This window comes from Protopterus annectens, chromosome 12.part0 (assembly GCF_019279795.1).
Source record: "Protopterus annectens isolate FY-2018-M chromosome 12.part0, PAN1.0, whole genome shotgun sequence".
Taxonomy (NCBI): Eukaryota; Metazoa; Chordata; order Ceratodontiformes; family Protopteridae; genus Protopterus; species Protopterus annectens.
The window spans coordinates 1,189,049,517-1,189,073,458 of NC_056746.1; the positions used below are offsets into that span (position 1 = coordinate 1,189,049,517).

General features: G+C 43.5%; 1 protein-coding gene across 6 annotated transcripts in view; it reads right to left on the reverse strand.

Annotated features, from left to right (window-relative positions):
• The window catches only part of ZNF335 (zinc finger protein 335), a 1,318,033-nt gene that overhangs the window by 672,580 nt on the left and 621,511 nt on the right, over nt 1-23,942 (reverse strand). For 5 of the 6 annotated variants that reach the window (XM_044090241.1, XM_044090239.1, XM_044090240.1 and 2 more), the window contains one exon: nt 669-788. In XM_044090241.1, the coding sequence (XP_043946176.1) occupies nt 669-788 (120 nt within the window). The remainder of the gene's footprint in view (nt 1-668; nt 789-23,942) is intronic. The other variant, XM_044090238.1, reaches the window with a different exon arrangement.

The following is a 23,942-nucleotide window of genomic DNA, read 5'->3' on the forward strand; positions in this document are numbered from 1 at the left end:
ACCAGAGGTAGTCATTCAAGAGGCAAGACCAGAGGAAAAACAGCAGTGATGCTGACAAAGAAGGGTATTCAGCCTTACAGTAAGAAGGGACACCCATACAGAACATAGGAGAAGTACTGCAGCTAGCTGAGAAACAGGCAGCTATAACAGTGGAGGGGAGGAGGAGGCAGACAACACAGGAGGACAGGGAGTGCTGGTGGTAAGGGACTCAAGTCAGTAGCAGGTGAGGAGGAAAAGAAGAAGGAAGAATGCTGTGACAGAGGGGGAAGAGACATGGAAGTGGTGCTAACTATGGGGACAGCACAGCAACCAACTGCATGCTACACTGTAGAGAAAAAGACTGACCTGCCCACACCTAATAATCAACCTTTCTCCAAAACTTTTTTTAATTTACCAAACTGACCCATTAATTTAGGTGACTGGCGTTTGGTACAGAATCGCCAAAACAATATCAAAATCATACAAATACAGTTTGACTAGGAATGATACACTGAGCCCTGCCCAGGCAAACAGATAAGAGAAACAGGAGTCTAAAAAACAACTTTAATGTAATCAAATTATATTAACAATCTTGTACCTTCAGAGATGCCAAGCAACTAGCTGTAATGATTATCAAGATGAGACGGGGTCAGGCAGCTGTAGCAGTACTGCAAAAAATTCTCACTCACCTTGTCACACATGTGGGGTTTCTCAGCACTGTGGGTCTTCAAGTGCTGAGTAAGCCTCTTCTGCATCGAGTACACCTTATGGCATACTGGACAAGGGTAAGAGTTAAGCTTCGGGCCCTGCTGATAGTGGAGAAAATGTAAAACTCAATTATATTTATTTTACTCCATTTCAAAGAATGTTTATCCATTTTATGTAATTCAATACAACTTGTTAAAATTATAGGATTCCTGGCATGATCAGAACCACTTCATCCTTCCCCAGTTCAAGATCTTTAAAAAAATATTAACTGCATTGTTGGGAGGGCAAGATATTCAAATATAACAAACTTTTACATTCTAAAATATGAGTTAAGGTGAGGATCTCACACAGCAGACTACAATGTGGAGACGCACACCAATCAGTTATGCCATAATATGCTCACAGGCAAATTCATCCAAGAAAAATAGGACTTCAAAAAAAAAAACACTATTCTACAGCCTACACTCACTTCAATGGAAACAAGAGGCACAAGAAAGGGAAGCTCCTTAATCAATTCTTCTTAATTTAGCATTAATAGCCTCAGGATAATTTTAAAGGGGGCTACTTTTCCTTTTGGACCCATTTGCCATAGTAAAGACAGACAAACATTAATTGCTGACCTAGTCTAAATTAATAAAAAAAAATTAGCATTTAAACAAAACTGTACTACGATGACTACTCCCTATTTAACATTAAAATTATACTATAATTAATAACTGTTAAATACAGTATCTGTTGAAATAACAGACGCATTTTAATTTGCATTTCTTTACTAAGAAAGTCCAATGTGGCAAAAATAGCCCTTTTCAGTGGAAGATCAGGGGAAAAAAGGCTTTAGTTACAGAAATATTTCAAATAATGCTCAAAATTACAAACATAAATCTAACAGTAAAGCTACAGTAACATTAAAAACAATCATATTTATAGGGACATTCATCAAACACACACAACAGGAATTTTTAGTGTCATCATATAATCACATTACTTTAAAATTAGAATGTATTAATAATAGGGAGAAGAGAAGGCATATAGAAAGTACAAGTATAGATGGGAAGTTGAAAATACAAATTGAGTGTGTATGCAGTACAGGAAGGGAAACAAAAGAAAGACAAAGTTTGTTACAGTAGTTTTGAAAAACACCTCCATAAAGAGAAGTGGTTGGATATGTGAATAGTGTTACAGAACTGTAACAAGAACGTATGCAACTACACAATTAAGAAATATGTGAGGAGCTACACTGGAAGAGACAGTTATCTTAGACAACTAAAGATACTTGCAAAAAACATTCACTTGCTACCTCAACCCAAGACAAATCAAACTGTACCTCACAAAGGCATTAGGAGAAGTATATCTAGACCAACAAGTTTAGCTGCATCCACAAATAGGTGTGTGTGTGTGTGTGTGTGGGGGGGGGGGGGGTTCAAAACAATACCTTTCATCATATCTTGATTTTTTTTCCAGTAATCAAGTCTCCATATCACTGTAGGTAGTTATTTTATCAAATTTATAATAGCATAATATCACCTGATGTTAGGTTGCCATGTTGAATAATTTCCTTTTATAGTCAAGGTATTTACTTCACTTAAATGAATGGCAGAGGTGATGACAAAACTGATAGATATGGATCAATGTAGTTTTGTGGAGGGGAAGCAAACATTTGAAAACATTAACAGAACAATGGTGATCCACAGGGAAGCAGAATACAAGAAAATACTTCTGTTTTTGGTGTGCCTTGATAACAGAGAAAGTATTTGACATGAGGAAGCTTGAATTTTAGGAGTGCGGCAATGTAAGCATTTGCATTCACTCATAAGATAATGAGGTTGATTATGAGGATATATGAGGGACTGGAGGTGAAAATTAAAGTGTGTGTGGGAGGGACCCTCTGATAAGTTCTGTTTGAGAAGAGGAACCAGGCAGGGGTGTCCTTTTTCCTCTTTGTTTTTTTGTATTATATTTAGAACCACTGGCAAAGTAAATAAGGGACTAATGATATAGCTGGTAAGGTAAACATGAAAAGTTGGCTTTATTTGCAGATGATATTTTGTACCGGATAAAACCAGAAATGGAAAATTCTAGTTTCATGTCTTTTAAGGATCATAGGAAGTTACTAGGGTAATGGCCCTAGGGCCCTTAAAAGCCTAGCTTAGTTCTTAACCTTATTTCCATGAACAGCACCTATTGCCCCTGCCCAAGAAGGACACAGGTGGAAACCACGGGTTGAATTTACGGTCACCCATACAATCATCCAGATTGCGTTTGGAAAGGTCCAATGAGGTGCTCTGTTTGACATGAAGTGGAAGTCTGTTCCAAAGGTGTGGTAACCTCTGGGAGAAAAATCTGTCCCTCCAGCAGGTTTTATTAATCTCATATACCAGGTTAAGGTCTTTTGAGTGAGTAAAGTACAGTTGTGTACACTTACCATAAATGTAGATGTTCGAGTGTATTCACTGTTGCAGTCATCACATTTGGGTTATCTGCCTGCAGTAGCCCTCAGTCAGCCTGATTAACAAAGTCTTGGGTCTTGCATCAGTTGCTGTCCCTTCTTCCGTGATGTCAGGTCATCAGGGGTATAAAACATGCAGCAGACGTCTTACATCAGTTTTTCTTGCCCCAAATGTCAGGTGCCCCACAATGGGAAGCAATTAAATCTACAAATAAACAAGGATATACCTGCAACAAAAAAGCAAATACACCAAAAAGCTTTTGAGCATAGTAAAGGAGAGTAGAGGTATAGCCAAAAGAAGTAAGGGGGCTGGAGGAAGGGAGGGTAACCAGGACTGCAACAGTGAATATACTCGAACATATACATTTATGGTAAGTGTACACAACTGTACTATGTTCTTCATGTTTCACTGTTGCAGCAATCACATTTGGGTAGATTCCCAAAGCTAAGGATGGGAGGAGGAATTCAGATAGCATTAGGACCAGCAAGACTGCAGTGGCAAAGCCAGCTCTGGATTTAGAGAAAATTGGCAAATGGTAATGCTTGATGAAAGTATGTACAGAACTCCAGGTAGCAGCTTCTAGGATGTCCCTGGTAGGGATGCCTCTGAGAAAGGCTGTAGAGGTAGCTGCAGCCTTGGTTGAGTGGGATCTGAACCCCTGTGGGATAGGTTTTTCCATGGTGCTTGCAACAGAAATTAGTGCAATGGCCTATCCATTAGGAAATGGTTTGCTTTGAAATAGCCTTCCCCTCTGCCCCTGCAGCAAATGCCACCAGCAGTTGTTCATATTTCCTTTGAGGTTTAGTCCTGTCCATGTAGTATCTAAGTTGTCTGTGCACATCTAAGGAGTGCAGTATCCGTTCCCCTTTGTTCTGTGGATTAGGAAAAAAGGTTGGCAAATGAATGGACTGATTAAGGGGTACACTGGATATCACCTTGGGCATGAAGAAGGTTGGTCCTGAGGGACACCCTGTCTGCATGAAAGATGATGAAAGGCTCCAGTGCCATAAGGGCCTGTAATTCAGATACCCTTCTTGCTGACGTGATTGCTAAAAGTAAAGCTGTTTTCCAAGAAAGGACAATTGGCTAAGGTTCTGGTGTCATTCTAAGAGGATCCAGTATCCATCTGCTTGGGATGACATGGTCGACAGACCATGATGCTTTGCCACAGATGGCTTGCACCCGTCGCTCCTGGGATTCCGGATACTGGCTAAAGCTCTTGCTGCCCCTATAGTGCCTTTTTAGGCAAGGTTCAAATAACAAATTCACCACCATAACAGGAACAGGCAAGCAAAACCTGAGGGTAATGCTACTCAATGCTAGAAGTCTAAATCTCAAAATGCACTCACTTGAGGCACTCCTTAAAATGGAGAATATAGATATCTGTGCAGTGACTGAGACCTGGTTCAAGGCTCCAGAGAGCACCCCTGCACTACCAGGCTATAACTCATACCACACTATTCGGCCATGTAACCTGGACCTAAACACCAAAGGCGGAGGTGTCCATATTCATTAAGGATATCCACACCTCCAGGCTAGTTGCCCAGCATAATGCATCCAAGGTTATCCAAGTGCAACTAACTCTGGGCAAAACTGCAATCCAAATTGTAGCTTGCTACAGATCCCCCACCATGCCCCAGGATTCCCACTCCTCTTTTCTTGATGTACTGGAAAATATTAGGGTTCAACCAAACACCCTAATAATGGGCGACTTCAACTACCCCACCATTAACTGGGAAAACTACTTGTGTACCAACTCCTTAGCTTAACACTTTCTGGAATTCATAAACTCCAATGCCCTGGATCAACTTATCCACACCCCCACCAGGGGCAACAATATCCTAGACCTAGTCATTACCAACATGAGTGACTGGTGTTCCACACCTGAAGTCAACTCCTCGTTGGTCCGATCCGACCATAAGCTAATCACCCTTGATATCCACATCCCGCCCCCACCCCCCGTTAAGGAAACCACAGTAAAAAATTTCTCCAAAGCCAACCATGCTTCTTAAGACAGAAGTGGTGAACTTCATGACACCCATGCAGATGGGCAATACAGTTACAACTGCTGAATCCTACACAAATGCACTCTATAAGCACTTACACAAGTGCATGGAACGTGCTATCCCAAACAGAACCAAGACGCTATCCTCCAAAAAAAGGAAGCCAATCTGGTGGTCCCCTGCCATAAACAAACAGTACAACAGAAGGAAGAAACTGTTGCAAAAGAGAGTAAAATTCCATGAGTGGAGGAGATCCCTGGTCAGCCTCAGTAAGAAGCTGAGATCCCTTATAACATCCTCCAAAGCTAGCTATGAAAACAAAAATCGCCACATTCCAAGGACAACCACAAAGCATTCTATAGCTATGTCAAGAATCTCGACGGTAACACCCAGATCTGCTCTCAGTTACAGCACAAAGGCACGAACATTACAGAACCAACTGATATTGCCAACATCCTGGTAGACAGGTTCAGTGCTAACTTTACCCCCCTTCTTCTTTTTTCGGCTGCTCTCGTTAGGGGTCGCGCCACAGCAGATCAACTGTTTCCATTTCTTCCTGTCCTCTGCATCTTGCTCCGTCACACCAACCACCTGCATGTCCTCTCTCACCACATCCATAAACCTTATCTTAGGCCTTCCTCTTTTCCTGTTACCTGGCAGCTTCATCCTTAGCATCTTTTTCCCAATATACTCTGCATCCCTCCTCAGCACATGTCCAAACCAACGTAATATTGCCTCTCTGGCTTTGTCTCCAAACCTTCCAACCGCTGACCCTCTAATATACTTATTCCTAATCCTGTCCATCCTCGTCACACCCAGTGCAAATCTTAACATCTTCAACTCTGCCAAGTCAAGCTCTGACTCCTGCCTTTTTGTCAAATCCACTGTTTCCAACCTATATAACATAGCTGGTCTCACTACCCTCTTGTATCTTTTTATCCCTTTCACTCTTACTGGTACTCATCTGTCACAAATCACTCCTGACACTCTTTTCCACCCACTCCATCCTGCCTGTACTCTCTTCTTCACCTCTCTTCCACACTCACCATTACTCTGAACTGTTGATCCCAAGTACTTAAACTCACTCCACCTTCGCCACCTCTACTCCCTGCATCCTCACCATTCCTCTATCCTCCCTCTCATTCACACACACATATTCTGTCTTAGTCCTGCTGACCTTCATTCCTCTTTTCTCTAGAGCATATCGCCACCTCTCCAGGGTCCCCTCCACCTGTTCCCTACTCTCACTACAGATCACAATGTCATCTGCAAACATCATAGTCCACGGGGATTCCTGTCTGATCTCGTCTGTCAACTTGTCCATCACCACTGCAAATAAGAAAGGGCTCAGAGCTGATCCTTGATGTAATCCCACCTCCACCTTAAACGCATCCGTCACTCCCACCAAAGACCTCACCGCTGTCACACTACCCTCGTACATATCCTGTACCACTCTTACATACTTCCCTGACACTCCCAACTTCCTCATATAATATCACAACTCATCTCTAGGCACCCTGTCATATGCTTTCTCTAAATCCACAAAGACACAATGCAACTCCTTCTGACCTTCTCTGTACTTCTCCATCAACACTCTCAGAGCAAACATCGGATCTGTAGTGCTCTTTCCTGGCATGAAACCATACTGCTGGCCACTAATCATCACCTCCCTTCTTAACCCAGCTTCCACTACTCTTTCCCATAACTTCATGCTGTGACTGATTAGTTTAATCCCTCTGTAGTTACTACAGCTCTGCAGATCACCCTTATTCTTAAAAATCGGTACCAAAACACTTTATCTCCATTCCTCAGGCATCCTCTCACTTTCCAAGATTTCATTAAACAATCTAGTTAAAAACTTCACTGCCATTTCACCTAAACACTTCCATGCTTCCACAGGTATGTCATCTGGACCAACAGCCTTCCCCGTTCTTCATTCTCTTCATAGCTATCCTTACTTCCTCCTTGCTAATCCACTGCACTTCATGATTCACTATCCACACATCATCCAACCTTCTCTCCCTCTCATTCTCTTCATTTATCAGCCCCTCAGAGTACTCTTTCCATCTGCTCAACACACAATCCTCACTTGTGAGTACGTTTCCCTCATTATCCTTTATCACCCTTACCTGCTGCACATCTTTACTAGCTCGGTCCCTCTGTCTAGCCAATTGATACAGGTCCTTTTCTCCCTCCTTAGTGTCCAACCTTTTATACAACTCTTCATACGTCTTATCCTTAGCCTTCGCCACCTCTCTCTTTGCCATGCACCTCATCTCTTTATACTTGTCTACTTTCTTCATCTCTTTGACAATCCCACTTCTTCGCCAACCTCTTTCTCTGTATACTTTCCTGTACTTCTTCATTCCACCACCAGGTCTCCTTGTCCTCCTTCCTCTTTCCAGATGTCACACCAAGCACCTTTCTACCCATCTCTCTTACTAGCTCTGCTGTAGTTACCCAGCTATTCGGTAACTCTTCACTGCCACCCAGTGCCTGTCTTAACTCTTCCCTGAACATCACCTCACAATTACCCTTTTTCAATTTCCATCATTTGATCTTTGGTGCTGCCCTCACACTCATCCTCTTCTTCTTGATCACCAATGTCATCCTACAAACCACCATCCTATGCTGCCTAACTACAGTTTCCCCTGCCACCACTTTACAATCTCCAATCTCCTTCAGACTGGCCCTTCTACACAAGATATAATCCACCTGTGTGCATCTTCTTCCACTCTTGTATGTCACCATATGCTCCTCCCTCTTGTTAAAATACGTATTCATCACAGCTATGTCCATCCTTTTCGCAAAATCCACTACCATCTGACCTGCATTCCTTTGCTTAACACCATACCTACCAATCACTTCCTCATCCCCTCTGTTCCCTTTACCAACATGCCCATTGAAATCTGCTCCAATCACCAGTCTTTCACCTTTGGGTACAGTCATCACCACTTCATCCAACTCACTCCAAAATTTTTCTTTCTCATCCATCGCACACCCAACTTGTGGAGCATATGCACTAACAACATTCATCATTACACCATCAATTTCCAGCTTCATAAACATCACCCTATCCGACGCTCTTTTCACCTCCAAAACACTCTTAGGATACTGTTCCTTCATGATAATGCCTACGCCATTTCTCCTCCCATCCACACCATGATAAAACAATTTGAAACCGCCTCCGATACACCTAGCCTTGCTCCCCTAACTTTATCCCCCTCTCACCCCCTAAAGGGCCAATATTTATACAGGAAGAATGCAGAGTCCCTGTAATCACAACTACGCAGGTAAAAGCTGCACTCTTTAAAGCCAAAAACACAGCATCCATGGGAGCGGACAACATACCAGGCTGCGTTTTACACGAACCTCAGAACGAATTGGCTCCCCACTTAAGCACCATGTTCAATAATAGCCTCACATCAGGCTTTGTGCCCACTGAATGGCGCACAGCAACAGTTATTCCACTCCACAAAGGGGGAGCCACCACTGATCCCGGGAACTATCGACCTATTAGCCTGACGAGCCTGGTCTGCAAGGCCATGGAACGTATCATCATGGAACTCATAAACAAAGACATTGGTAACCTCCAAACTCTGGATCCCACCCAGTTTGGGTTTGTGAAAGGCAGATCATGCCTCCTGAACCTGATCGACTTCTTTGAGGCAGTCACCAAAGCCGTAGATGAGGGTAAGGTGGTTCACATAGCCTATCTTGACCTCGCCAAGGCTTTCAACACCATCCCCCATTCTGGAATTATAGCTAAACTCACTAAACTAGGTATAAATCCCTACATCACAAGATGGGTTGCCAACTGGCTCACTGACAGAACCCACACTCTAAAAGTTGCAGACTCCAAATCTGACCTCAAAGCAGTGACAAGTGGAGTACCACAGGGTTCCGTACTGGGACCTCTCCTGTTTGGTATCTACTTCTCTGAAGTACAGGCTAACACAGAAGGCCTCTGGCTAATGAAGTTTGCAGATGACTGCAAACTAGGAGCCATAGTCAAGTCCCCAAATGATGTGGACATCCTACAGAAGGGCCTCGCTGAGACAGATGCCTGGTGTCAGAGCCATGGCCTCAAGCTCAATGCCAAAAAGTGCAGTGTCATCCTCTTTGGTAAAAACTCTGTACCCATGAGCTACCACATAGGCAGCAATCTACTTAACACCGAATGCATGATAAGAGACCTTAGGACCCAGGTGGGCAGTAGTCTCTCCTTTGACAGTCACATCGCCACAGTAGTCAGGAAGTCCTTCTACATGGCACACCTCATCATAAAAGGGTTCTCATCCAGGAAAAAAGAGGTCATTGTTCCCCTTTACTCAACATTCATTAGACCCATTATAGAGTACAATGCCCCTTTTGGAATGTACCTCATAAGACATCTGCAGCAGCTGGAAAGGCCACAGAAGTACCTCACAAAGAGGATTACTGGCCTCAAATGCCCTACACTGACCGCCTCAAAAAACTCCAGCTTTAGTCTGTAGCATACTGCCTACTCCGAGGTGATCTCTGCCTAACATATAAAGCTATGTCAAACCCAGAGCTGTTGGACATGCTACACCTAAAGAAATCCCAATCCCACAGAGCTACACGCTCTAGGGACCTAAACCTTGTCACCACAATAAACAGGACATGCCAGAGGGATAGATTCCTGTCCCAGAGACTTTCCATACTCTGGAACAGACTACCCATCTATGTCAAGCAAAGTTCTTCATTAGCACTCTTCAAGAAAAATCTTGATGAGTGGATGGGAAATAGTAAATACACCCCGGGGATCACTTCTGTGTCTCTGCCCGACAGTAGCACAGGAAAATAACTTTCTTGGGTGGCGTACGCCAGAGAACCTTGTTGGCTAGGCTTACATAGGCCCTTGGGCCGATAGCCTAGTACTTAACTATGAAGTCTGCAGAAGCAGCTGGCTCGAAAGAAGGAAGGGTGAGTTTCTCCAACATAAAGTTAAGGTCCCAAACTGGAGTTGGAGCTCTCCTGGGTGGTCGTCAATTTTTGGCCCCTCTGAGGAACTGCTTGAGCAGTGGATGAGAGAAGAGGGGAGGTTCTGTGTTATAATGAGCTGAAATAGCTGAGGCGTGAATTCTGATGGAGGAGAAAGACAGGCCCTTGTGAAGCATCTCAGTTAAGTAATGTAAAATCTGAGGTAAATTGGGCACTGCTGTGCTCATCCCTTGAGAATGGTTCCAGGCACAGAATCTTTTCCATTTTTCAGCATAAGATTTTCTAGTACTAGGCCTCCTTGCCTCTAAAATGATATCCGTCACTGGTTTACTGAGGGATGGTAAAGGAGAGAATAGGTAATTAGCCAGGCTGCTAGGTTCAGTGTGTGAAGCTGAGGGTGCAGAATCTAGTTCTCCTGCTGAGACAATAGGGTAGGAGTATGAGGCAGGTGCCATGGGGCCAGCCAACAGTGACACACTGCACAAGAGGGGGTACCGGTGTTGGCGTGGCCAGTCTGGTGCAATCAAAATTGTCCTTGGTTTGTCTTGTTTGATCTTTAGTAGTACTTTGGAGAGCAGAGGCAGAGGAGGAAAGGCATAAACTGATAGGTTTTTCCAGCTAAAGGACAGAGCATCCACTTTCCAAGCTTGCTTGTGGGGAGTCCTTGCACAAAATTTGTCCAACTGATATTTCTGGGGGGAGGCAAACAGTTCTATATCTCGGCTCCCCCATTTGCTTGTCAACATGTTGAAAATCCTTGGTTCCAGTTTCCACTCTTGCATCCATGAGGTTTCTGCTTAATTCGTCTGCCAGTGTGTTTGCCTTTCCTGGCAGGAATTGAGCTTGTAGATGCACTTGGTAGCTCAGGGCTGTGTTCCACAATGCCATCGCTAGTCTGCAGAGGGGGTAAGAATGTTTTCCCCCCTGCTTGTTTATTTAACACATAACAGTGGTGTTGTCCGTCTTTACCATTAATTGTCCTGGAAGAATGTGGTCCTTGAAGGCTGTCAGATCATTTTGTACAGCTAACATTTCTTTTTGATTAATATGCAGGTGCATTTGACTTGAGTTCCATTTGCCCTGAATGCACTTCCCTGCCAGGTGAGCCCCCCATGCATAATCTGATGTGTCTGTTGTTAGGGTTTGGGCAGCAGGGGGTAGTGTGAATGGTAGTCCCTTGTTTTGGTGGCAGGCCTCTGACCACCAAAGGAACTCTAGGCATAGGCAAGGTATGACAGGAATCATTGCTTCTAGATCCTGAGAATGTTGACACCATAGGCTTTTTAGATACCATTGTAGTTTCCTCATATGCAGTCTTGCATATGGAATAAGAAGAATGCAGGAGGCCATGAACCCTGATGCTTGTAGTATTTGCCTTGCAGATAGCAGGGTTTTTGTGGCCACTTGTTTGAAGTAGGTTGTCAAATGAATTTGTTTCTCTGGCGTGAGGAAAGCCATTTGGGAAGTTGTATTCAAGCTTGCTCCCAGGAATATAATTTGTTGACAGGGTACTAGGCGTGATTTCTTTCGTTTATGGTGCACCCCACACAAGTTAGCACCCTTTGTACAAAGGCCAGATGATTCAAAAGTATGTCCTGGCTTTCTGCCTGAATTAGACAATCGTCCACATATGGGTATATTTGAATATTTCTTTGCCTGCAAAATGCAATGAATGGAGCTAGGGACTTTGTGAATACCCTGGGCGCAGTAGATATGCCAAAGGGCAGCGCAGAGAACTGATAGTGCATGTAGCCTGCTTTGAAGCGTAGGTATCTTCTGCAAGATTCCCTGATTGGGATGTGCAGGTATGCTTCCTTTAAATCTATGTTGCCAATCAGGCATCTTTTCCTAGCATAGGGAGCAATTGAAGAGTCAGCATCTTGAATTTTGGAATTACCAAAAAGGTGTTTAGAGTAGACAGGTCCAGGAGAGGACGCCATGAATTGTCCTTTCTGGGTACCAGGAAAAGTCTTGAGTAGAAACCTTGTCCCTTTTCCTCTTCTGGTACCAACTGAATAGCCTCCATGCTTAAGAGAGAAAGCACTTGCTTTTGGGCCTCTGTCCACTGATTTGGGGGTAGATCTGGCCACCCGCTTGGTGTTGTTAACGTGTGGAAGTGAAATCTGTATCCATGGGACACTATATTTAAAACCCATTTGTCCTAGGTAATGAGTTCCCAGTTCTTTACATGAAGAGCAATCTTTCCCCCAAAAGGGGCAGTCAGTTGAGAATTGCTTGGAAGTTTAAAAAAAAAGTCATTGAGACAGTTTACCATAGGGGGGAGTTTTATTACTCCCAGATTTGGAAGTGGAGGCCCCCCACTGCTTAGTCCTGTGCGTACCCTGGGACTGAAGCCTGGGAGCTCTGCTGGATCTGGGTTTGGACTGAGAAGGTCTGGAAGAGGCAGGAAAGGATCAATTCTTGGAAGGCCAATGCCTACTAAACCTTGGAGGTTGTACTTGTAAAAAATCTTCTTTAACTCATTCCCTCTGGTACAACTCTTTTGACTGTGTACCTTTACCTCCCAGTGTTTGTCGCTTCAGCCTTTAAAAAAAATGGTTATCACCTTACAGTTCTAACAAATATTCACTACAATTGTGTTTGCCATAATGTATTCAACATAAAATCTTTTGATACATTGTAGGTAGCATGGTTTTGGAATTACTAATGCAAATATGAACAAGCAATATTTGACGCCTAGAGGAGTCAGTAGGAGGTAACTGCAGATGCACCTGGAGGCGTCACTCAGATTTAATGAGTTAACATGATCTGGCAAGGATTGCTCCTTAAGCCAAGCATGCCTTGTAAGTACAGACCCAGTTACAGCAGCCCTGCAAGATGCCTCTAGTGAATCAAAACCACATTGCAAAGCATGTTTTCCAACTTGTTCAGCTGAATGCAGTAAATCCTGTAAATCCTTATTTTCAGCACAATCAGGAATCAACATAATTTTCTGTTTAAGCAATCCAATAATATGCTGCTGATACTTTAACATATGAAACTGGCAGTTTAAGGCCCTAATGGCCAAAGTTGCAGAAGTGTATACCTTCTTACCCCATCTATCCAGCGCCTTGGAGTCTCTATCAGAGGGGGTAGGATTTTTGGCAGAAGTAGCTTTAATGCCCTTGGGTCCCTGTGAAATGGTCACAGGATCCGCAGTAGGATTTTTAAAAAGGAACTTGAGAGAGTCAGGGACCATGTAATATCTATCAGGTTTTCTGGGAGCAGGAGGTAAAGAGTCAGAGGTCAAGCTAGATTCCGAAAAGACATCATCAACAATGTCTAGTACAGGAGATATGGCTAAAGGCCTGTGCTGGGGCAGGGGTAAGAAATCCCTAAGCCTATTTTTAGAATCAGAGAAATTCTGACTTTCCCAACGAAAATGCTCCCTGAGAGTATGCAAGGTTTCACCAAAAGAGAAATCCTCTGGGGGGGAAGCAGAGGGAATAGAGTTCTCAGCATCAGAATCCTCATAGGTAGATAAGGGTAAATCCTGGTCATCAGAGGAAACAGAAAATTCAGAATCCTGGTCAGACGTATCATAAGCAAACTCAGTGCTAGGTCTCAGAGGGGGGAGGCTGGCTTCCCATAATTAAAGTAATGAGGTCTTCAGCCATTTTTATCATTTGTTTTTTAGGCATAGAGGCCTGACCATGCGGTCTGGGCGTCAGTTTTCTAGGCATGGTTCGAGTTTTAGGCCTTGAAGAAGAAGATGGCGTTGACTTAATATGCAAGTCAGTAGGCCTGAATACACCCTCAGAAGCCGGTGCCTGCACAGCAGCTCTGGACCCATCCAAGGTAGAGACAACCATAGGTTCCACAGTTGAAGCATCACACGGCATACTGGACTCCGAATGGGTCTCAGTAGAGGCCTGCAAATCTGAAATAGCGGGTATCAGGGGCTGCAAAGGTGCCTCTCAATGAGTACCGGTGAACTGGCGACTGGCTTAGGAGAAGCGTCGTCGGCAGCTTTTGACCTAGGCGGCCTGTCTCTGTCTTTATCTTTGCGTTTTTTCGGAATGTCGGTAGTCGGATGGCTTACCGAAGACATATCAGGATAATTGAACCAAGCACCAAAATATTTAGAAGCGAAAATATACCGATGATGGATAGTTTGTGGTTTAAATAAAGCACAAAACCAACAACGAGATACGTCGTGGTCAGGGCCTAGGCAAGGAATACAGTACGAATGAAAATCTTTATGAGGTATTTGCTTTCCACAAGTAATGCAATTATTTACTTTTACTGACATCAGTTTAGAGCAAGAAAAAGTTTCCCCAACGGGGTACTTAACTTTTAGTTGAAGACTTCGGTTCTGAAACTCGAAAATGAAAATTTCAGGAGTCGGCCGACCAGCACTTGCGAACTGCTTCTGCTTCAGGCACCGCACAGCAAGAAAGACTGATGTAATGGCATCGGCTGCATGTTTTATACCCCTGATGACCTGACGTCACGGAAGAAGGGACAGCAACCGACGCAGGACCCAAGACTTTGTTAATCAGGCCAACTGAGGGCTACTGCAAGCAGATAACCCAAATGTGATGACTGCAACAGTGAAACATGAAGAACATCCTGTGTACCACTTTGACTTACAGATATGCAGCACTTCCAATAAAGCAGGGTCAGAGATCGTCTTGTATGCAAGGCAGAGATCACCTCTCAGTAGTCTGTATGAAACTGAATAAAATGACAGTGATTTCAGATGATCAACATAGGACAAATGCTGAAGACCTTGAATTTTCCTTGTAAGGAACCTTTGTGGTTTCTGCTTGGAAAGGCACATACCAAAAGGGGAATTGTACTCAATTATTGACCTGATGAGGGAAGAGTACAGGGAGGTTATAACTTATTTTTTCTGGAGGCAATGCCCTTACTTATGAGATGAGCAATACAGAATGCCCTTCTTAACACTGTGGAGACATGGTGTTCAAAGGTGAGGTTGCTGTCAAAGCTGTGTGCCCAGGTCTCTCAACACTGAGTGTGCACTTAAGGTGTTGCTATTGATGTGGTAGTTAGCAAGAACATCGCTTTTACCAAAAGAAATGATAATACATTTTTTTGCATTGAGTTTAAGGCCATGACTTTGACACCAGTCATTTAGGTTCATAGGTTCATACTAGGCTATCTGCCCGAGGGCATTTACAAGCCTAGCCCATCGTTTTGTGGCTTACGCCACCCCTTTAGTATGGGGAACTATACCCATTATTTTGCTGTGCCTCTGTCGAGCAGTGACACTGAGGTAATCCCTGGGGTATATCTGCGATCTCCCATCCATTGGTCAAGATTTCTCTTGAACAAGGCCAGCGAGGTGCTCTGCCTCACATATACCGGATTTTGTTCCACAGCATAGGGAGTCTTTGGGTGATGAATCTATCCCTCCAGCACGTCCTATTAATAGCCGTGTCGAGGTTTAAGTCTCCGCCTTGTGGCTCTGATGGATCTAGATTTTTGAGGTGAAGCATATTCATCAAATCTGGGTTTGACATGGCCTTGTATGTTAGGCAAAGGTCACCTCTGAGCAATGTAAGCGACTGAATAGAGCTGGAGTTCTTTCAGTCGGGCAGCATAGGACAGATTTTTGAGACCCTTTATCCTTTTGGTGAGGAACTTTGTGGCCCCTCCAGCTGCTGCAAGTGTCGGGTCAGATACATTCAATGGGGCATTGTACTCAATCATTGGTCTGATGGTGATGAGTAAAGGGAGACTATGACCTCCCTTGATCTAGATGAGAATCCCTTCATGATAAGGTGGGCAATGTAGAAGGTCTTCCTAACTACTTTAGCTACATGGGTGTCGAATGACAGACTACTATCAACCTGGGTCCCCAGGTCCCTGATAACTTCTTCTGTGCTCAGTGGATTGCCACCTATTTTGGTAGCTAGGGTAACCTTGTTTTTCCCGAAGGAATGACTATGCATTTTTGGCATTTAACTTTAGGCCATGGCTCTGGCACCAGTTATCCGTTTCTGTGAGACCCTTCTGAAGGATATCTGTGTCAGATGTGTTTTCTACTATGGCCCAGTTTGCAGTCATCTGCAAACTTTGTCAGCCATAACCCTCCTGTGTTTGCTTGTACTCGAAAAGTAGATGCCAAACAAGAGTGGGCCCAGGACTGAGGCCCTGTGGGACACCACTTGTGACAGGCTTGGAGTCTGACATGGCGCCAGCAACTCTGACCCTGTGGGTTCTGTCACTCAGCCAGTTTGCAACCCATCTTGTGATGTATGGGTTAACGTTTAAGCTGATGAGTTTTTCAATGATACCCGAGTGGGGTATTGTATCAAGGCCTCGCCAGATCGAGGTAGGCTGTATGGACTGCCTTTCCCTCATCAATGGCTTTGGTGACTGTTTCAAAAAGTCAACCAAGTTTAAAAGGCATGATCTGCCTCTGACAAAGCCAAACTGGGTTGGATCCAAAGTCTGCAAATTCCTATGTCTTTATTTATGAGGTCCATTATGATCCTCTCCATGGCTTTGCAGATAAGGCTTGTCAAGCTAATGGGCGGTAATTTCCAGGGTCAGTGGAGGCACCGCCTTTGTGAAGTGGGACCACAGTTGCAGTGCGCCACCCCTGGGTACGTATCCAGAGGTAAGACTTTGATTAAACAGCTGTCCTAGCTGTGGGTTTAATTCATCATTGAGTTCGTGGAGCACACAGCCGGGACACCCATCAGGTCCCATGGATGCTGTGTTTTTGCTTTGGAGAGAGCAGTTCTCACTTGGGCGCTGGAGATGTTTGGGGGCTGCAATCGTTTGGTATAGATATCTCTCCTTTTGGGGAGAAGTTTGCACTGAACCTGTCAGCCAGTATGTTGGCAATGTCTGTAGGATCAGTAATCTTCACATCATTTTGAACTAGTTCTGAGCATATCTGGGAGTTTCCTCCCAGGTTTCTAACATAGCTAAAGAAGGCCTTATGATTGTCTTTGAGTCTTTAGCTATTTTTTCTCTCAAAATTTGCTTTGGATGATTTTATGAGAGCTCTTAGTTTTCTACTTATAGTGATCAAGGGTGTCTTACCTTTTAAGGATTTTGCTCTATCTTGTAGTAGCTTCCTCCTTTTGTTGTAGAGTTTGTTTTGGACCCATCCAAGGTAGAGACAACCATAGGTTCCACAGTTGAAGCATCACACGGCATACTGGACTCCGAATGGGTCTCAGTAGAGGCCTGCAAATCTGAAATAGCGGGTATCAGGGGCTGCAAAGGTGCCTCTCAATGAGTACCGGTGAACTGGCGACTGGCTTAGGAGAAGCGTCGTCGGTAGCTTTGGACCTAGGCGGCCTGTCTCTGTCTTTATCTTTGCGTTTTTTCGGAATGTCGGTAGTCGGATGGCTTACCGAAGACATATCAGGATAATTGAACCAAGCACGAAAATATTTAGAAGCGAAAATATACCGATGATGGATAGTTCGTGGTTTAAATAAAGCACAAAACCAACAACGAGATACGTCGTGGTCAGGGCCTAGGCAAGGAATACAGTACGAATGAAAATCTTTATGAGGTATTTGCTTTCCACAAGTAATGCAATTATTTACTTTTACTGACATCAGTTTAGAGCAAGAAAAAGTTTCTAGCGGGTACTTAACTTTAGTTGAAGACTTGGTTCTGAAACTCGAAAAATGAAAATTTCAGGAGTCGGCCGACCAGAACTGCTTCTGCTTCAGGCACCGCACAGCAAGAAAGACTGATGTAATGGCATCGGCTGCATGTTTTATACCCCTGATGACCTGACGTCACGGAAGAAGGGACAGCAACCGGCGCAGGACCCAAGACTTTGTTAATCAGGCCAACTGAGGGCTACTGCAAGCAGATAACCCAAATGTGATGACTGCAACAGTGAAACACGAAGAACATCCTGTGTACCACTTTGACTTACAGATATGCAGCACTTCCAATAAAGCAGGGTCAGAGATCGTCTTGTATGCAAGGCAGAGATCACCTCTCAGTAGTCTGTATGAAACTGAATAAAATGACAGTGATTTCAGATGATCAACATAGGACAAATGCTGAAGACCTTGAATTTTCCTTGTAAGGAACCTTTGTGGTTTCTGCTTGGAAAGGCACATACCAAAAGGGGAATTGTACTCAATTATTGACCTGATGAGGGAAGAGTACAGGGAGGTTATAACTTATTTTTTCTGGAGGCAATGCCCTTACTTATGAGATGAGCAATACAGAATGCCCTTCTTAACACTGTGGAGACATGGTGTTCAAAGGTGAGGTTGCTGTCAAAGCTGTGTGCCCAGGTCTCTCAACACTGAGTGTGCGCTTAAGGTGTTGCTATTGATGCGGTAGTTAGCAAGAACATCGCTTTTACCAAAAGAAATGATAATACATTTTTTTGCATTGAGTTTAAGGCCATGACTTTGACACCAGTCATTTGTTTGTATAAGACTCTTGTAGGATGTTGACATCATTTGGAGACTCTATGACTGCTCCCAGTTTGCAGTCATCAGCAAACTTTGTCAGCCACAGACCTTTAGTTTTTGCTTGTACTTTGGAGAAATAGATTCCAAACAGTAGAGGTCCCAGGACTGATCCCTGTGGAACACCACTGGTTACAGGTCTGCTGTTAGAGGTGGATTTCCGTATTTTAACTATATGAGTTCTATCAGTGAGCCAGTTAGCGACCCATCTAACTATATAAGGGTTGATGCCTAGCTGTGTGAGTTTGTCAATGATGCCTAAGTGGGGGATTGCGTCAAACGTCTTGGCTAAGTCCAGGTAGGCTGTATGCACTGATTTCCCCTCATCCAAGTTCTTGGTGACTATCTCAAAGAAGTCCACCAGATTTAACAGGCATGATCTCCAAATCCAAACTAAGTAGGGTCAAATGTTTGGAGATTACCTATATCTTTGTTGATAAGGTCCATGATGATTCACTCCATGGCCTTCCAGAACAGGCTAGTCAGGCTAATAGGTCTATAGTTCCCAGGGTCAGTAGAAGCACCACCTTTGTGCAAGAGAATAACGGTGGCTGTTTTCCATTCAGCTGGTATGAAGCCGGTGCTTAAACTATTGAAAACAGTACCCGATAGTGTTGCTAATTCATGTTGCAGCCCATGCAGGAAGCAGCATGGGATGTCTTCATTTCCCATAGATGCTGTGTTTTTGGCCTTACAGAGGGCATTTACGACCTGCTCCTTAGAGATACAAGGTAGGGGACAGGAGGTAGGGACGTCATGGGGTAAAGTGAGGCGGGGATAGGGGAGTGAAAATTTCACAGAACCCATCAGCCAACAGGTTAGCTATGTCCACAGGCTCAGTATATGTGGTGTCATTAATTACCAGTTCAGCACAAATCTGGGCCTTTCCTTTTAGGTTACAGATATAACTATAGAATGCCTTGTGGTTGTCCTTTGTTGAGGAAGCTAATCTGGACTCATGGTTTGCTTTGGAGGACTTCACAAGAAGTCACATTTGCTTGTTTATGGTGAGGAGGGAGTGTTTCCAGTTTGGGAGGGCTCGATCCCTCTTACTCTTAGACAGCAATTTCTTCCTCTTACTGTAAAGTCTGTTAATGGCAGTTGTCCAACAGGCAGATTTGCTCTTCCTTGAGGAGCTTGTTTTGGTCCTATGAGGTACGGCCAAGTCAATGCAGTTATACAGGTGTTTGCACAAAGCACTGGTATAGAGCTCAGCATAGTTGCAAGTGCCATCTGAGGGAGGATGCACAGTGAAGCTATTTATACCATTCCGTAAGAGGTTATAATCTGCTTTGGAGAAGTTTTTTAGTTTAGTTGCTGCTTGGGGGGGGGGGTCAGGTGTGACAGTTACTTTGAATGAGATCAATCTGTGGTCAGATCTCACCAGGAAGGACCTCATAGTGGAGGGTAAAATGGTCCCCCATAGTGGTAAGCACCGGATCTAGGATGTTGGCACCCCTTGTGAGGGTATCAACAAACTGGTCCACATTGGAGTTACAGTCAAGAAACCTTTGGTGAGTTTGAGCATGAGTAATTTACCCAGTCAATGGATGGGAAGTTAAAGTCGCCCCAAACCGTGGTGTGTTCAGATGTATCTTGATAGAATCAAGTAGATCCAAATAGGGAGAGTGGGTACCTAATTCACTGGGGGGGGGGGGTCCTGTAGTTAGCAATGACTTGAATAGGTGCCCTACCAATGGTTAATTACACCTGAAGCGACTCCAGGGAATCATACTGTTTAACCAGTCTAGAAGTGTATTTATCTTTAATGAATATTGATACACCGCCTCCTTTACTTTTCACTCCTTCAGTTTGAGGTCTAAATGTGTGAAAGGCTGTGTAATCTGGTATGGTTGGGGTGCTCTCCACAGCCTTAAACCAGGTCCCTGTGACTGCACAAATGTCTGTGTCTTCCAAGGTGAGGACAGCTTCCATTGACTGCAGTTTTGTGTTGAGACTCCTAGCGTTTTTAGCAGCATAACCTTGAGGTTGTTTATAGACAGAATTTTTACACTGTAAATTTTGTCCTAGAGGCACTGCCTAAAAAAGGCACTATGGGGTGGCAACAGCCTTAGCCAGTAGCCAAAATCCCAGGGGTGACAGATGAAGACCGTCTGTTGATCATGTCATCACAGGTTGACAGACAGCTGATCCCCTTAGAATGACACCAGAAGCTAAGCCAATTATTGAAGTCAATCATTTTTTTGTTTGTATTGAGGCATCATCCTAGGTGAAAGTAAAATGCTGCTTAAGGCTAGGGAAAGACCTACCTGAGACATACAGTCCGAGTGCTCAGTGAAGTCTCTCTTCATATAGTCCAGGTACATCTCAAGTCGTTCACACAACATGGACTATGGCAGAGTCACAACAGTATCTGTTATTGAGAGACTTAAGTGCATGTGTGATATGGTGTATTCTGGCACTTGACAGACAGCTGACCGCGACCTTTTCCTTTTCCAGCCAGGTGACAGGGATATCAGTGTGGAATCACCTATGACTACTATGTTTGATTTTGTGTTTTGCCTTAAGGGTTTGACCGGTGAGATGCTGGTGTGTGAGCTATTGTGCGTAATGTGTTCTGCCAAGGAAATACTGTGTGTAGTGTGCTTGTGTTTGGGAGGTCTCTGGTGTTTAGGTATGTTTCTGGTGAGGATTTCCACAAATGTAGGTATGTGTGATGTGGGTTTGGGTGGAGTAGGAGGTGAGGTGTGCATGCTGGCAGCCCACTCATTGTCATATGTACTGACTGGTATGTGAGAGAGCATGGATTCAAGGTTCTTAATACAGTTGCTTTTTTGTGGACTAGGAATAGAGAGTTGTCGATGAACATGAGGCAGCTGTTACACTACCTCAGGATGCCCATGTCGACCAGGCTGGCTGGAGGAACTGTGGGAAATTGTCCATCCATAATGACAGGTACATTTATATGATCAGGAAAAGAGATCACACTTAGGAGTGGCAAGTGGGTGAAAGGTGTGTTGGTACCTCTGAGGGTAGGCTTAGTGTTCCACCTGACAGTACAGGAGGACCAGGAGAAACCTCTGGAGGACCATAAGCAAAGTGCTATGGGAAAATTTAACAAATAATGTTTGCGTCTATAACCACTAGTGGTAACCACTGCTATGTGGCAGTGGAAGATGAAGCACTACACACAAACAAGTGCATACACAGGGCTTAAATAAAACAAGACAAAACCCTTTTCAACTCAAACTAGCCAATAAGAATGCTCTCTCTGAGCTCTACTCCAATCACCCTCGATTAGATGGGACCCAGACAGCACTCTCCGCACACATGGGTACAGAAGGGCCTTCACCAATAAAGGTGGCTTGAAGTTGATGCTCAGAAGTTACAATAGCAAACTTGGAACTGGCCAGTGATACAGCTGAACTAGTACAGTCTACAGTAAAATGTGACAAAAAATAGTTCAGACAATTCAGAGTGTGTAAAGCAAATACAAACAAAAGAGCAATCTTAGAGCAAAATCATGCACTTATAGTTAGCTGTAAGCAACAGATGCCTCAGATATTTCACTATCTCAGTGAAGATGTTTGTGCTTCCCTAACAGTCTAGATTCAGCAAGACTGAATCTAGCCTATGCTATAAAATGCAGAAGTACTAGAAATTCAAAGAGCATAAAATCAGTCAAAACAGCAGAAAATGGTTTAACTTGTGCAGCAATTTATGCTATAAAATGCAGAAGTACTAGAAATATTCAAAGTGTATAAAATCACAGTCACAAAAGCAGAAAGCAGTTTTACTAATGCAGCAATTCACCAGCAATTCCCAGCATAGAAGGGTGTTGGCCACACTCGCCCACCACAACAGTCTAGACAACAAACCATCCTAATGTAAAACTGATTTTGTACTCACCATAACATTCCATTTGTCTTTTCCATTTTCATTGCTGCTTGACAGGAAGACTATTATAATGTGCCATATCTGGAGCTCAACATTAATGGCAGTAGTGTCTTTAAAGCCTCTGTCTCCTCCAGAAGTCAGTCATTAAAAAGGATGGGGGTTGGTGGGTGGGGAGTTGAGGAAGAATGAAAATGGACAACACAGAAGGGATGTTACAGTGAGTACATAACTTCTTTATCTGATTTTGTCAATTTTCATTCATTCCTCACTAATGGGACAGTCCCCAGCTACCTAAAATCCTGGGTGGACAGAATATTCCTGAGTACGGTTAAGCCAAATACTGCAAATCCCCTAGAGACCAGATCTACTTTGTAATGCGTGATAAAAGTATGAGGATTAGACCAAGTTGCAGCTGCACATATACTGTCCATAGAAGCTCTGGATGGGAGCACAGAAGTTGCTGCCATTGATCTGGTTGAATGAGAGTAATGCTTTTAGAAAGGGAAGATTCAACTTGTTACAGACAAATGAAATGCAATCTGTCAACCATCTTGCTAGAGTTACTTTTATAACGGATTCACCCAATTTAGTATATACAAAGGAGATAAATAGCTGATCTAGTTTTCTGATTTCTTTTGTTCTGTGTAGGTACAAACATAATTGTCTATGGACATCCAATAAGTGCAGCATACATTCCCCTTTATTTGCAAATTTTGGAAATAATATTGGCATTTAACTTGTTAACAGACTGGTTGATGTTTGATTCTGACACCACCTTAGGAAGGAAGGAAGCATTGGTACATAACATTACTCTATCATTATGAAAAATTAAGCATGGAGACTTAAAAGGTAATGCTGGAAATTCTGAAATTCCTCTAGCAGATGTAATTGCAACTAGAAAGACTTTTCCAGGTCAGGAATTTAAGATCACATTTAGCTGCTGGTTCAAAAGGAGAATGAATTAAGGCTTACAGTACCAAATTTAAATGCCATGGTGGAGTGAGGTCTTTATAAGGGGCCTTAGCAGGAGAGTGCTTCTCAAAAAGGATTTGCACAGCTTAGAGGAAGCCAGTGAATAATTTTGAAATCCAACATGAAAGTGAAGAGATTGATGCAAATTGGACTTTTACAGTTGATAAACTAGCACCTTCATTAAACAGACTTGTGAAAAATTCCAGAACTGATTGAAGTGGAGCTGAGAATGGGTCAATTAGATTTGGGTCTATATCACAACATCGAACTTACAAAAGTTCGATCGTTGTAATATCGAACCCTATGGTCTGACACCCAACAAAACTGAAAACACAGAACAGTGATTTATTTCCCCCGGGAAAAAAATCGCTGTTCCATGACAAAATAAAATCAATCTTAAACAAACTAAAGTGGGTGGCTGTGCCCCCCACACCACCCCCACTTAAATATACCAACTCAGAGATCGCACCACAGTGGAGGAAATAGCAAAGCTCCAAAAAGAGTCCACCGATTTTTTTCCCTGGGAAAAGTTGATGGGACGTGGCTTCGCTATTTTCAACTTCAGACTTCAGGGTTCGATATTA